This window comes from Egretta garzetta, unplaced genomic scaffold, assembly GCF_000687185.1.
Source record: "Egretta garzetta isolate BGI_Z169 unplaced genomic scaffold, ASM68718v1 scaffold326, whole genome shotgun sequence".
In the NCBI taxonomy this organism is placed as follows: Eukaryota; Metazoa; Chordata; class Aves; order Pelecaniformes; family Ardeidae; genus Egretta; species Egretta garzetta.
In genome coordinates this window covers 3,452,308-3,465,887 of record NW_009260026.1, presented here as the reverse complement: position 1 = coordinate 3,465,887, position 13,580 = coordinate 3,452,308, and the positions used below count along the sequence as shown (strand labels likewise).

Sequence of the window (13,580 nt, the reverse complement as noted above, 5' to 3'; positions counted from 1 at the left end):
AACCCACTGCAGGGTCTGGTGAACACCAGACCAAAGGTGGAACTGGTGTCACCCTTCCTGGTGGAAAGGCAGTTCCTGCAGGTCCAGGGGGAAGCAGTGTGTGTGGAGGGGAAGGAAAGCTGGTCTAACTGCTTGCTCTTCTACACATAAAGAGACATCTTCTCTGCTTCTGTGGGCTTAGCCAGCTCACCGGAGCAGGGACTCAAAGGCCAGAGGCCGGAGTGAGCCTGCTAGACTGGAGGGTGACGTGGGGCCTTTCTTGCTGGCAGGTCTGCCACAAGGCTAATGCAGCAGTGCATAAACTAATAGGGAGCATTTAGGAGCAAATGGGCAGAGGAGGCCTGTAACTCAGGTACCAGACATGGCACCTAAAAACTTCTGCAGTTGTTCTCAGCAACTGGTCTGGCTGGGAAGCAGTCTCCTTCAGTGGTGCTCTTACTGGCTACTTTCATGCTGAAGTGAAAAATAAATGTCATGGGAAATTGTTCTCTGATTTCTGTATGTGTAATAAAATAAGGAAATAGTAAGAATCTGGTGCCACATAATGCTCTTAGCTTTGTCTAGGTGTATGCTGACATGCTCTGCAATCACTACTCATTTGAGCAGCAAGTGAGGGAGCAGCTCTCTGGCTCCTGGTGGCTTTTTGGTGCAGTACTGAGCTCTGACTGCAAATGGCAACATGGAGGGGGAGATAGGGAAACCCACGTCTGTTTGTAGAAGCCACTGTCTCAATAAATTATTCACAGGGGACATCACACCCACAGTGCACATCTGTCTTCACTGTGCCAGGGACATGAGGGTGCTTGTCAAAGTGCCAGTTTTTGAGACATGTGTCGCTCAGTCTGACATGCAGGGTTTTGGAGAGGGAAAGGAGGGATGTGTTTTCTAGAGAAAAAAACATCCTGGTGAGACTGATACAGCAACAAGCAGATTTTGGTTTCTTGAAGAAAGGAGGGTGTGGAGCTGTTTATGTGTCCTTTACAACGATTGTCTGCTGCTCTAGAGTCTTATTTCTATTTCTCTGCCCTCTGACCACCACGCTCATGGGGTAGGAAAGTCCCTTGTACAAGGTAGCGTGCATCAGTAGAAGCAATTGGTACACAGAGCTGTAAGGGCCAATTGTCACCAGAGCAGGGAGCAGCCGGTGCTGCCTTGCCCTGCAGCCAGCCTAGAGGCAAGCTGCAATAAACTGCAACCCAAGGTAAATACTCCCAAGCCAGCCCAAAGTGAGCCAGCTCAGGGCTAGGGAAGATTGTGGCCTGTGAGCTTGGTCCCCTCCATCTCTCTGGGGGCCAGACCAAGCTGAGCTCTGTGCCTCCACTGTCACACACTTATCAGTGTCCAAGCTACATGGCTTAAAGCTAACTTTGGTAATGGGACAGTTAGATCCTGTTAAGGGGATAAATGAGCTAGACTGCTGATGGCCTGCTAATATCAGTGGCATTACCACAGCAGAAAGTGAGGCCAGCAGCTGTAACCTGGCACAGGCCTACAGAAATCACTGCTTTGTAACAGGTGAGGGAGGATGGGACTGGGCAGATGACCAGAAGCCGGGAGTCCTACCTCCTGGTCCCCTGCTCCATCTGTGCTGCTTCACTAATGCAAAACTTACTCCTTTCTGCCTGGTCTGGCCCCTGTAGAGCATGCGGCATCATACCTGGTCGAAGGCCTGATCGATCTCCTCCTGGAGTACCTCCAGGAAGTTCTCGTTGAGGTCAATGAGCTCCTGGATGTTGCTGAAGATGCCCAGGAGCTGCTCCTGGCTCAGAAGCCCAGCCGCCTGCATGGGGAGGTAGAACTCCTCTTTGATGATGCGCAGGTCCTCTCCATAGCTGGCCTCCGTGTTGACAAACTCCAGCACAGACTCCTTGCGCTCTGTCCTGCGCTTGCGGCACTTCTCGCAGAGGTCAGCCCGCCTCTGATTGCAGTTCTGCGCATCTGTCTCCACCGGGAGGTCCCTTTCTCCACAGTCGGTACAGGGACGGTGGGCTTCCCAGGCCTGCAGGGAGCTCAGTGTTTCAGATGCCCTGTTCCTCCACTTTCTGGCTGCCATTTGGCCAATGCCGCTATCTGCCCTCTCCACATCTGCTGACTTGGTCCGGGTGGCCTTGCTGGGATCCAAGTCATCCCGGACATCGTTCACACCAACAATCCCACTGTCCGTGCTCAGGCTGCTGACATTGGTCCAGTGATGTCTGGAGCGGAGGGAGCCACGTGGGGCACGGCGGGTCTCATCAAAGCTGCCACCATGGCCAAGGTTGGCTTTTGCTACCACTGGACCTGAGAACAGACACAAATCATTACAGGCACTGCCAGCTGCACAGAACTCACCTGAGGAGCTCAGGCTGGCACAACCATGAGTGGTAGGAACCCCGTGGGGGGTTAGATCTGGTGAAAGCAGGGCTGTTAGCTGTCTCCCCTTCTGTTTTGCTGCTGAGACTGGCAAGAGTCAGAAGTAAATGGCTCCCAGGTGCAGCCCGGGGCCTGTCATCCCTGCACTGCCCATACCTCTGAACTCATTTGGGCTCTCACTTCCCCTGCCATCTGCCAGGCAGGGGCAGAGACACAGGAAAGTAGATCGCAATTTCTCGCATGCCTGGGTCAACCCCAGAATGCTTCTCTTCCCCAGGTCATTAGAGTCACTCCATATTTACACCAGCATATCAGGGCTCAGCATCTGGCCCATCAGCCCCCTCTGAGTGTGCAGAATGTGGGTACCATAGTCTCGCTCCTGCCGGCGCTTCTGTGCATGCTGCCGTGCTGCAGCTGCAATCTTCAGCTCCAGCTGCTTCCTTTTCACTGAGTCTGTCGGCATAGGGTCACTGAAGTGTGGCCGTAGCCGGCACTCCCGCTGGGCCTTGGCACCATCCGTGCTCTCATGGACGATGTCAGAGCTGGATCGGCGGCAGCCAGGACTGGGGGTCTGCAAGAAAGGCAAGTGGGTTTGGAGCAAGGTGATGGTCAAAGCAGCACCTGGTTTGAAGCCACTGGACTTTAGTTGCCAAGAGAGAGACAAGGAAACACATCAGCAGTGGGATTGTAAATGCAGCTCTGCTACATGATCATTAGGAAATCTCTCCCCCCAGGTCCCTCTGTCTTGCTCAGTCCTAACAGGAAGGACCCCTCACCCTTTGCTGTTGTGTAGCTATGAGTACAGTGCCTCCACGGTGGCTGGATCATGGCTGTCAAATAACCATGAAGTCAACAGCATAGTCCTGGCTAAGGGCCTAAAGGGGGTGCTGAGCCTGTGCTACAGGGATCTGAGCTAGCTTGCCTCTGTTCTGTGAACGTTTCAGCGCTGCAGGGTCAGAACTCCAGCCTCTATGCCTTACCTACATTAGCAGTTTGACCAGCTGGGGACTAGGAGGGAGTCTGTCTGATCTCCCAGGCAGTCCAGCAATGAGGGGCTGATAGCACACTGAAAAAGCCATGAAGGGGTTATTGCTGAACTCCCTGCAAGAGATGCAGTGGCAGATAGGCAGGGGCATAAAACTGACTCCTGTTTCATTAACTGTAACAAAAAAGGCACTAGAAATGCTTCTAACAGAGTTTAATCATTCAAGGGAGTTGGTGAGACTTCAGATCCCAGGTTCTCAGCCTGCCCAGTTCCTACAATGAAGGATCCATTAGAGCTTCTGACAAGAAAAAAAATCCTGAACACATGCCCAAGATGAGAGGGGAATTCCTTTCCCTTACATTCCCTGCAGGTGGAGTGTCACTGGATGCCTCATTGCTTGGCTTGTCCTTCCAGGTCTCTGTTGCCATGGACATCGCTGTGGGCTGCTGGCTGTCCTCCGGAGGTGGGATATCAGCTTCCCTCAGATCACACTGTCCCTTGGCGGGGGATTTGGCAGCAGTCTCAGCATTGCAGCTGCAGGGGAAGAAGCAGACTCTGATGAACGTCACGTATGCAGTTCAGCTGCTGTTCCTGACACAGATGAGACAGAGCAGCAAGCCCAGGTTTGAACAACCAGCCGCAACAGTTCATGGAAAGTGCAGGCAGGAATCTAGACTGGTTGGCATGGATGGCTGTGCATGTGTTTCAGGGGGTCTAAACACAGATCAATTATAGCAGTGCAAATCAGGTAATTGCACTCGCGCCAGCAGCATCAGTCTGGGATATCAAGTCTCGGGTGTTCACAGGGTATTTTTGTGTCCATAAAACATGAGGTTTTCCCATAGGGACCAGAAAAACCTCTTTCTAAGTAGGCCATATCCATATTTGCTGCTATTTAAAGAGATGTTGTCAACACAGAAACCATATTGCTCATCTGTTAGAAAATCACCTGCTAAAAACCATAATACTTTGAAGAGATTAGAGGATTAAAGGAGCTTTCCTCTGTTTTTCATCTCATATGATCCCAAGCCCACTGAAACCACTGGAAAGATTCCCTCTGTTTTCGGTGAACTCAGGATCAGGCCTTTTGGTGCACTTAGCAGTCCTGAAAAGATTGGCTGAGTCTGTTGTTCTCACTTGGCAATTCTGGGACGCTTTTATTCACGGCTGTCTGGTGCTAACAAGGGCCTGGCCTGGCTGATACAGGCAGCCTGTTCCAGCCCCATGTTCCCCTCTCTGTAGGCAACACCACCTCTCCAGACAGCCACAGTCTGATGCAAAACCACTGACTTGACAGAGTAGTTGACAGGCTGTAGTTCGTGATACTATTTGTGATACCTTTTTTTAACAGACTCTAAGACACCTTATTTCCATGCATAATGAAGCCTGCTCGGAAGAATACTGATTTTTCTTTTTGGGCTTACTTAATTTTTATGGGCTTGGATTCCTTTAAAAAGAAAGGCTGTCAGGACTGGATATGGATGCCTGTACATAGAGGAAGCCCATGCCTGGAACATATTTCAGGTTATGCATGTATTTTATGTTGAACAAAAATCTCCCATGACAAAAATCTGCTGCTTCTTAAAGGTGAACTTATGCTGGTAGGTCATACCGCTAATGTGCAATTGCAACGCTGCCAGCTACAAGCAAATACATGAGACAGATGGGCATTTTCCTTACAATGAATGACAGTTGGCTCTGATAACAAACCATCAGCCAATACTGAAATCACTGAAGAGGGAACAAATCTCCCAGAACACAAACTGGCTCTGTTGTCAGGCCAGAAAAGTTGGTTTGCAACTTTCCAGCTGATGCTTTTTCATCTTCCTACATTTATGCTTCCAGGTCCCAGCTGACACTACCAGAGGATTTAACAACTTAAAAAGGGTTTAGCCATGGCTCTGTAGCAATGGCACAGTGCTAACAGCAGGTTCCTAGCTTTTACTTTTTGCTGTGCTAACTCCCTGCCATGTGGATTTGGAATCGCCACCTGACCCCTCCAGGCCTCTTCTCGCCAGCCTGTAGAAATGGGATGCCAACATCGGTGCTGTCATGGAGCAGTCTGTGGTATGGACTGCATTATCCCCTTACAGGCTTGCAGTAAGAGGAGAACAGGCACGCAGCAAGGCTGTGGTCCCACCATGGTACTGTCCTGGCCCAGTCTGGCTTAAGAGATTCCTGTCTCCTTCCTCCCTTGTGTCCCCAGCCACATTTGGGGTACCACTCGTTCAGCCGGTCCAGTGTAACTGTCTGTGTGGCCATGATCTAAAATCAGTCTTGAAATTATCTGGGTTTCAAAAAATATCCGCCCTCAGGTATTCCCAGCCAGATCATTTCACCGATGTTTCACTGAGTTGTGTAAAGTATGAACAGTTCAGCTGGGCACACCTGTGGGAGGGAAGGCAGAGGTTAAGGGCCAAGAAAGCTCTTGAAGAGGATCTGCCACTGCCGGAAAACCACCATTCTCAAAAGCTGTTCCTCCTTAAACAGCTTCTGGTTGAAACATGCAGAAAGAAGGGACCATGCTGAGGCACAGAGAGGCAATGGGATGTGTCCAAGGTCAGAAGAATATTATACCTCCCACCACACAGACCATCATCTCAGAGAGAAGCTGAGTTTTCATTTGTAATTTTTCCAGTGCTTCAAGATCATCCATTTAAACATGGAAAGTACTCCAGAGTATGACTGCTCCTCCAAGTGAAGCTGACAGCAGCTCTCTGCTGATAAGGTCTGCAGACCAGATGCCATTGCTTATTGTGGTTTCCATAAACACAATAGGGATATTTTAAAAAAAAATCTCCTGACATGACCTGCAGTGGAAATAAGAGCCAGTACTGACCAGAGAGCTGAGCTAAGGAAGTGTGACTGGAGACTGAGAAATTCAACCCTCCTCACATCTGGTCAGCTAGAGGTAAGAAAGGCAACGATACAGAACCCATGTTGTGTGAAAGGAGATTACTTCATCCCTGGTTTGACTACTCTACTTCTAATTGTGATTAGATCCCTCCTGCATGAGGTACTGGCCATGCCGTGTGGGAGTACGTGCTGCTCCACAGACCAGTCACTGTGCACCACACAAGTGGTGTGATCAGAGGGATGTCAACAAAACAGGGAGAATACAATCAGTTTTGTAGAACCAAAACTTAGGGCTGCTCCTTTAACATTTGCCCTGGCTTAGGAGGAAGAGGGGACATTGCCAGAAAAAGGGATATTACCCGCTCCTCCAGTCCCCTCTCCCAGGCAGAGATCTGGGCTGCCAACAGGTCTACACCAGTGCCTGCTCAAGCAGTCCCCTCTGCTCTCATGTGGAGCTGCAGAAGGAGGACTTTGGCATGTTTCCTTCTGTGGGATCAAATCACTTCTTGGGACAGGAGTTTTCTGCCTGGGGTTGGTGTCAGTGTTTCCTGTTGCCTCCAAGACAGATGATGTGCTTGGGCCAGCACAGGGAGGACAGGTTCTTTCTGATTGCCCTCCTAAACTTCTGGACCATCATCTCTGAATCTCTTGGAAGCGACAACTGGAAATGCACCTCTCTCCTTCACAGTCTCTTCTTCAAAGTTGCATCATTGTCCAGGTCCACAGTTCTCAGCCCTTTCCACATGTTCCTGACTCCTTCTGACTAATGGAAACATTTTTGTCCACTCCTTCCCTGCTGGCACTTGCCTTCCAGTCTTGGAGTCCTCTGCTACTGGAAGCAATTATTGTACCCACCATCCTGGTGTCATCCCCAATACACCACATCCCTCTTTTCAGGAAGCCTTCTTTCTTACTCTTGTCCTTTGCTTCTTTGTGCAGGTTTCTGTTGTCACATTGTCCCCCCTTTCACAGACAGGAACCCCAGGCCCTTATATGTCCTCATCCTGAACAATTCACTGCTTAAACAAGTTCAGAAAGTAGACTATATATTGAAATGAGTATAGGATTTCCACCTAGATCTCAACACCCCTTCCTTGCCAGGACTACAGCCTAAGTTAAGGGTATCCAGTGACCTATGAGGGGCCTAATGCCGCCATAACTATGAAGCTGAAAATCAAATCTTCACTGATGAAATATTAAGCCATTTGAATGAGTTGTAATTAATTAGCTATTAATTACTAGGGAGGCAATTAACTTACCAACAAAACTGCTTTGTAAAACTGTAACACTTGCACAGAAACACTAGAAAGAGGACAATTTCAGCTATCTTATTCGGTGATGCTCCATCACAACATCTCTACCAAAGGCTTGCTGAGCTCAGTAACTGTGGAAATGGGACCACATCCCCAGCTTTCAGCTCATTTCATTTGAGACTTAGAAAAAACGTGGTCTGAATGTCAGCAATCATAATTTAAGCCCCAAAACATCCAGACAAAGTCTCCCACCTCTGCAGTGAGAATCAGCTTGAGTTGTAAATGAATATGCAGGCACCTTACAGTCTTGGATGAGAATGATGGAAAATTGAGGAATTTCCAGATAAAGAAAACTGGAGTTTCCCACAAACCAGTATTTTGGCACTGCCAACAGATTTGTCTTCCTCCTGCTATCCTGAAGAAATGACAACCTTTACCATTAATTGTTATTACTATGGAAAATAAACAGGCCAGGGTGGCTCCTTCACATGAAACAAGCTCTCTAATACTGGAACCACTACCATTCTCATTTTTAGATCAATTATCATTTTGGTGTTAATAAAATCACCTCATGTATTTTAACAAATCCAACAAGGGAGACTGAATACATTCACAGAACCAAAAACTACTGTGAGTATTAAAAGCACAGAAACCACATTGAAACCATAAAGGCCCTGGGCAGAAAGTGTTTGGAGGCTGGGAAAGTAGTAGGAAGAAAGATCATATATATATGCACTACCCTGTTCCTGTATACTTTGCTATGCATGCACCTTGGGCTGCAGATAGTAGTCAAACCTTTGATCTGCCCAAAGACAGCTGTTCTTATGCTCTTACTCAAGACTTGTGCCATTCCATGTATTTCATTTCACATCAATGATAAAAATAGCCTACTCAGTGAAAATGGCTGCATACCATAACTTTCTCATCTGTTTCTTTGTTGGGTTTTCACACTCTAGAACAAAAGCACAAAGGTTGGGCTGGACAGCTGAAGGAAGCATTTAGGGCTCTGACACTACCTACTTCCCTTTGGATTATAAAGTTGCAAAGTATTTCTGCTTGTCACATGGGGAGGTTCAGCTCCACAGAAATTCTTTCAGATCACTCTCATTCCTTTGCAGAAGTCACCGTCCTCTAAAACCTGAGTCCAGCCTCAGAGCTCTAGCATTCCAGAAATACCATGTCAGTGTACAAGGCTGATGCCCTGGCATTTCACACACCGCATCTGTGGATGTCAGAAGCAGTCAGGAAACGAGTCAAATGTAATTCTTGGCAAAGCCAATCCTGAACACCATATGGAAACAAACCACTCCACCAACGTGTACTCCTCCTTTTCCCATCAGCCTTATCTAGTGATAAGACAGTGATAACTGCCCCAAATTCCCAGCTTCCAGAACTTTTCTGATTCCTGTTGGGCCACCTGTTTGCATAGAAAGGGAGTCCTGTTTCTTTGGCACAAAGAAGGTACTGCAAGTGTCCAAAACCAGGATAGAGAAAGCAGTCCTTGTGAACATCTTACCCAGAAAAGGTGCTGAAGAAGAGGGAGGAAAGCTTTACACAAGTATTTTCTGTCACTACTTACGCTGTCTGAGTTGGCAGAAGGACAGTATTTGCAAGTACTTTCACTCGCTGCCTGCGCTGGTCTCCAGAGGGTGGTTAAAGACTCATAGCAGCCATCGTGATCTCATTTGTTTGCCAGTTCACTACATACAGGCAGCAAGTGAAAGCACTTGCTGCTGCATGTCACACCATCTGAGTTCATGTCCTGCAGTGGTGGGACAGACTCTACATCTTTTTTGAAAGGAATCATATTAGTACTTTGTATCCCTCTGCTGTCCTCTACTTCTAACAGATGTTAAAAGAAAAACCAAAAAAGACCTTTCAACCATCTCTTACATAAATAAAATGTGTGGGAAATTGGGTGTCAGAACTAGTAGTGGTTGCTGTCTGGACAGAATTAAGGTGTACAAAAAGGCAAAGTCTAGATGAAAATGCTTTTTGATGTTTAATACCACACAAAGATGGAGTTTAAGCTCAACAGCTTAAAGACACGTCCATGTGGCTATCAGAGACCCTAAGACGAAAGGCTCTGCCAACAGCATATTTATGCTACTGGAGTTAAATGTACATTATCAGGAGAGAGACCAGATCATTAACAAGGGAACTACTTTCAGGTGACCCCACAGAGCATGTTACCTTTTCTTAATAAGTTCCAGGGCCGAACCTATGAATTCATCCTTCATTTTTTGTAGTTTAGCTCCATAGCTGGATAAGTCTGTGGCTTCTAACAGCAGCGATGAACAGCAAGAGGACTGGGCTTCAGAAGCCAGTGACTGCCCTGCAAGGTGGAGGACATCATTTAATTGTCTTGTCTCTCCTTTCTGCTGCTCATCACTGGAGATCTCCTGCCCAGCTCTGTGTATTGCTACTGCCTGCAAAGGTGATCGTGGAATAGGGCTAGAGCAAATGGGGACCGGGGACATGGGATCCGGGCTGGAGATCTGGAAGGTTCTGTCCTTCACCTCAGGGCTGCTCATTCTGAAACCATCCCATGCGGCTGGATATTGGGAAAAGCCAGCAGAGGTGTGGTTTTCATGGAATACATCGTCATCATCCTCTGCTGTGGCAGCTTCATTCACACCTTTGGTCCCCAGAGCTTCTGGACAGACGTTCTTACTGTTCTCCTCCAGGGCCTGGTTTGCAGGAAGACCCTTATTCAAGCACTCTGTTGGCCCACTGCTGCTGGCAGATGGATGCGCCTCCTTACTTCTCATTTGCTTGAATTCCTCAAAGGTGGGTATGTAGAGCCTTCCTTTGCAGCGGCCTTTCTTGCTCTGTCCCAATGCGGCTTTGACATCTGTTTCCCCACTATATTGTTCCAGGGTTTCTGCTGTTCTGGATTTGACCATCTCGTGGCTTTCCCCAGCATGCTGAAGGGGCAAATTGGGAGAGCTATTCTGCCTTTGGAGCTGAAGCCTCCTCTGAGCCTCCTGCTTGATGTCTTCTGGACTGATGATCCTGTGTGCAAAACATAGTCTCTGCCTCCCTGTGAGGCTGTGCCTGCGAGCAGTGTGTTCCACCAAAACCGTGCAGCAGTTGACAGCACAACCGTTCTTGTACTGCTGGCACATCTGGCATTCAAAAAACTCCTGGGCCATCAGGTCAGGCAGGGCCACCTGTGGACGCACTGGCTTGCAGGGCTCTGCCACCTTACTGCTGTGCAGCCTCAGCTTCTCCTTCAGCTCTTTTTTGGCATCCCCATGTAGGGCTCTTTCCTCTGCAGAAGGGAAAAGCCACTGAGGCACTTTGGCAAAGGGAGGGAGGAGCACGTTCTGTGCTGATTGAGATGTCTGTTTAGCATGGCGAGAAAGGTTTCCCAGGGAGTCCGATGTGCTCTGTACTGGGGCCACATCCACACAGCCTTCTGTCCACTGACTGGTGCCTCTATAGCGAAAGATGATCTCGTTATCCAGGCTCCGGCAGTGAGAATAAAGCCCAGAGTCAGCAATTGTTGCCCAGTGAAGGTTCTCCACGCTCCGATACATCCGGTTTTCCACAGGACTGGCCAAAGGTGCCTTGCCTGTGTGGCAGGAGTCTAGAGTGTGGAAGTCCCCAGAAAAAATATGAGTGTCTAGGTTCCTTAGTGGATGCATGCTGCTAACCGAAAAATCCTTTAAGCCATGTTGTGCACAGAGCTGATTATTTTGGCAGCTCAAGATCACCCGGCAGTGTTCCTGTCTCTCATCAACATTGATGTATGTCATAGCAAATGCACATGGAGGCTCTAAGACAGTGGCGTCTAGGGGGAGAGGAGGGAGCTGGGGTGTCGCTTAGATGCCAGTCAATGTCCACAGACCACAGACAGCAAAGTGTGCTGCTGGGTACTCACATAAGAGAGCTCTCACATGGGTTGAGTCGCCATGCGTAGAAGACCTGTGAATGGAAGGAAAGATGAGTTACTGAAGCAGCCTGGTGATGACTCGCAGGATGCAACAGCAGGTCTGCTTCCAGGGAACGCAGAAGCCAAACTACAGCTTGGGTAGAAACAGAGCAGCATAACTAGGTGATGAGCTGCAGGGCTTGGGGCAGGGAATCTTTTCCATCTCTAGCGAAGCCAACAGCAGCCTTACACTTCCCATCTGAATTTAGAGAGGTTTATCCTACCTGCCCTCAGCAACCCTTCACAATAACACTGCTCAACTCTAGTGACAAATGCTCAGAAGTTCTTGCTGCAGGCTCAGCTTACTCACACAGCAGCGCTAAGGAGACGGGAGGTTTACAAGAGATAGTGAGGTTCTTTCCCTCAAATGGGGTGCAGACAAGAATGTGTGGGTTAAGGAGGAGGCTGGAGGTGGGAAAGGAGGACATGACAGGGTGGTCTCCTGGAAGGCTCAAGTAGCAAGGAGGAAGAAGGCGGCTGACTGGTGGTGGTTTTGTCCCTGCAAGTTACCCTGCAGCCCCTTAATGCTCCGATTTACCCTTCACAGGGAAGATGCATATGGTTTAGTGACTGGTAGCCAAGCATTTCCAAGGTCTTCCCAGTGCAGAGACAAAGGTACCTCACAGGCTTTCACAAACGCACCCTCCTGACCCCTTAGCAACAGGCCCAAAAGATCACCCCCCATGACAGCTCAGCAGAGGCCCAGAAAGAGAAGGTGGGGTTTCCATGACTGTTCCTATGATCTGTGTTCAGCATTGTAATGCCCAGGGAATAAAACACATGTTCAGAGCAATATGGAGAATTAAATCCCAAAACTTCAGTTTGGGCCAGCAGGATGTAGGTCTAAGTCATCCTTGGAAGTGGAAGGTGCCTCCTTACACTGAATGGAGAGACTACAAATTTCTCTTAAGGATTTAGGCCTTGTGGACTTGCCAGCAGTCACACAAGACATCAGTGTCTGCTAGAGCCCTGCCTACTCCCTCCCTTGGCAACCAGAGGCAAAGGGAACAAGTGAGTGCCATATGCGAAGGAGAACAAGATTGGGCAGGGGATATGGGGTTAGCCTGAGATTTTCACAGGCAACTTATAGCTGGGATGGTGGGGCATTAGTCTCTAATAGCCAGACAAGAACCAACCAGGTTGACTACCCAGCAAGAGGTCTTGGTAAAGCAAGAGAGGACCATGTAAGTTACAGCCCAGACTGTTTGCTTTGTAGTGCAGCTGGGTTGTTCTCCACACACTGCCAACCATTCAGGCAGCACAGCCACCTTGACCAGGAGTGGAACGAAGAGGCTTGTTACTCCCTGAAGGCTAAGAAACCTCAGGCATCTAACTGTGTGAGGCACCAACAGACTTCTTTCACCTGAGAAGTCTGAGGCAGTGTATTTCCTGGAAGCCAATTTTGGTAACTCACTGGTAGCTTGATTTACCCTTTGCTTAGAGTGATTCAAATTAACATACTTTCCCTGCATTAATGAAACTATCTCTAATCTAATCCCAGAGAGGGAAGGCAGAGCTGCTTCCACAGATCACCGCTGAATGGAGAACATTATTTCAGTCTGTCATACTTGCTAAAAATAAAAATTAAAACTAGCTCTCAAGGTGTGGCTGTTCCCCAAGATGCCATAGGCACTTCTCACCCAGTCTTCTCATGGTGGGGCTGGAGTTCCCCCTTCTTCATGGCTCTGGAGGAGCCCACAGGTGACAGCAGAGAAACGTGAGGATCAGGACTTTCTGTGATCATAGGTTATAACATCATCTGTCAAGAAAGAGAGAATGAGATGATGTGAGAGCCAGTCACTGCGTAGGGCACAGGGCTCCTGGTAGTGCTGAAGGGCTCCTGTGAGAAAGTGCTGTTAATGAGAGATGCCATGGCCTGTCAGGCTGATCTGTGACCCGGTCACAGCCACGGGCCTAAAAGCCATCGTATGCTTTCTGCACTCTGCCTTCAGACCAAGGAGAAAGAGAAAACAACCCTTGCTGTAGTGGGAGTTGAGAATAAAGTGGTCCTTGCCCAAGGCAGGGAGCTACATACAGGAAGGGCTAAAGAGAAACCAAGGCCCATGTGAGGCCGGTCCCTGGGCTACATGCTTGCTTGGCAAGCGCTGGTGTGTGCGTGTGAGAGCGAGCCAGACAGAGAAGAAAGCGCACAGCCAAAGGGAGAAGCAGTCATGAGAAAAGCAAGGAAGCAGAGGCA

The 13,580-nt window shown here is 48.7% G+C and overlaps 1 protein-coding gene across 1 annotated transcript in view; it reads right to left on the bottom strand.

Annotated features, from left to right (window-relative positions):
* LOC104128112 overlaps positions 1-13,138 on the bottom strand; it is a 15,582-nt gene extending 2,444 nt beyond the window's left edge. Inside the window, exons 1-5 of the mRNA XM_035896325.1 lie at positions 13,024-13,138; positions 9,640-11,376; positions 3,697-3,871; positions 2,719-2,923; positions 1,658-2,280 (exon numbers count right to left, since the gene is read on the bottom strand). Of these exons, the coding sequence (XP_035752218.1) occupies positions 1,658-2,280; positions 2,719-2,923; positions 3,697-3,871; positions 9,640-11,207 (2,571 nt within the window). The 5' untranslated portion in view covers positions 11,208-11,376; positions 13,024-13,138. The remainder of the gene's footprint in view (positions 1-1,657; positions 2,281-2,718; positions 2,924-3,696; positions 3,872-9,639; positions 11,377-13,023) is intronic.
* Positions 13,139-13,580: the final 442 nt, after the last annotated feature.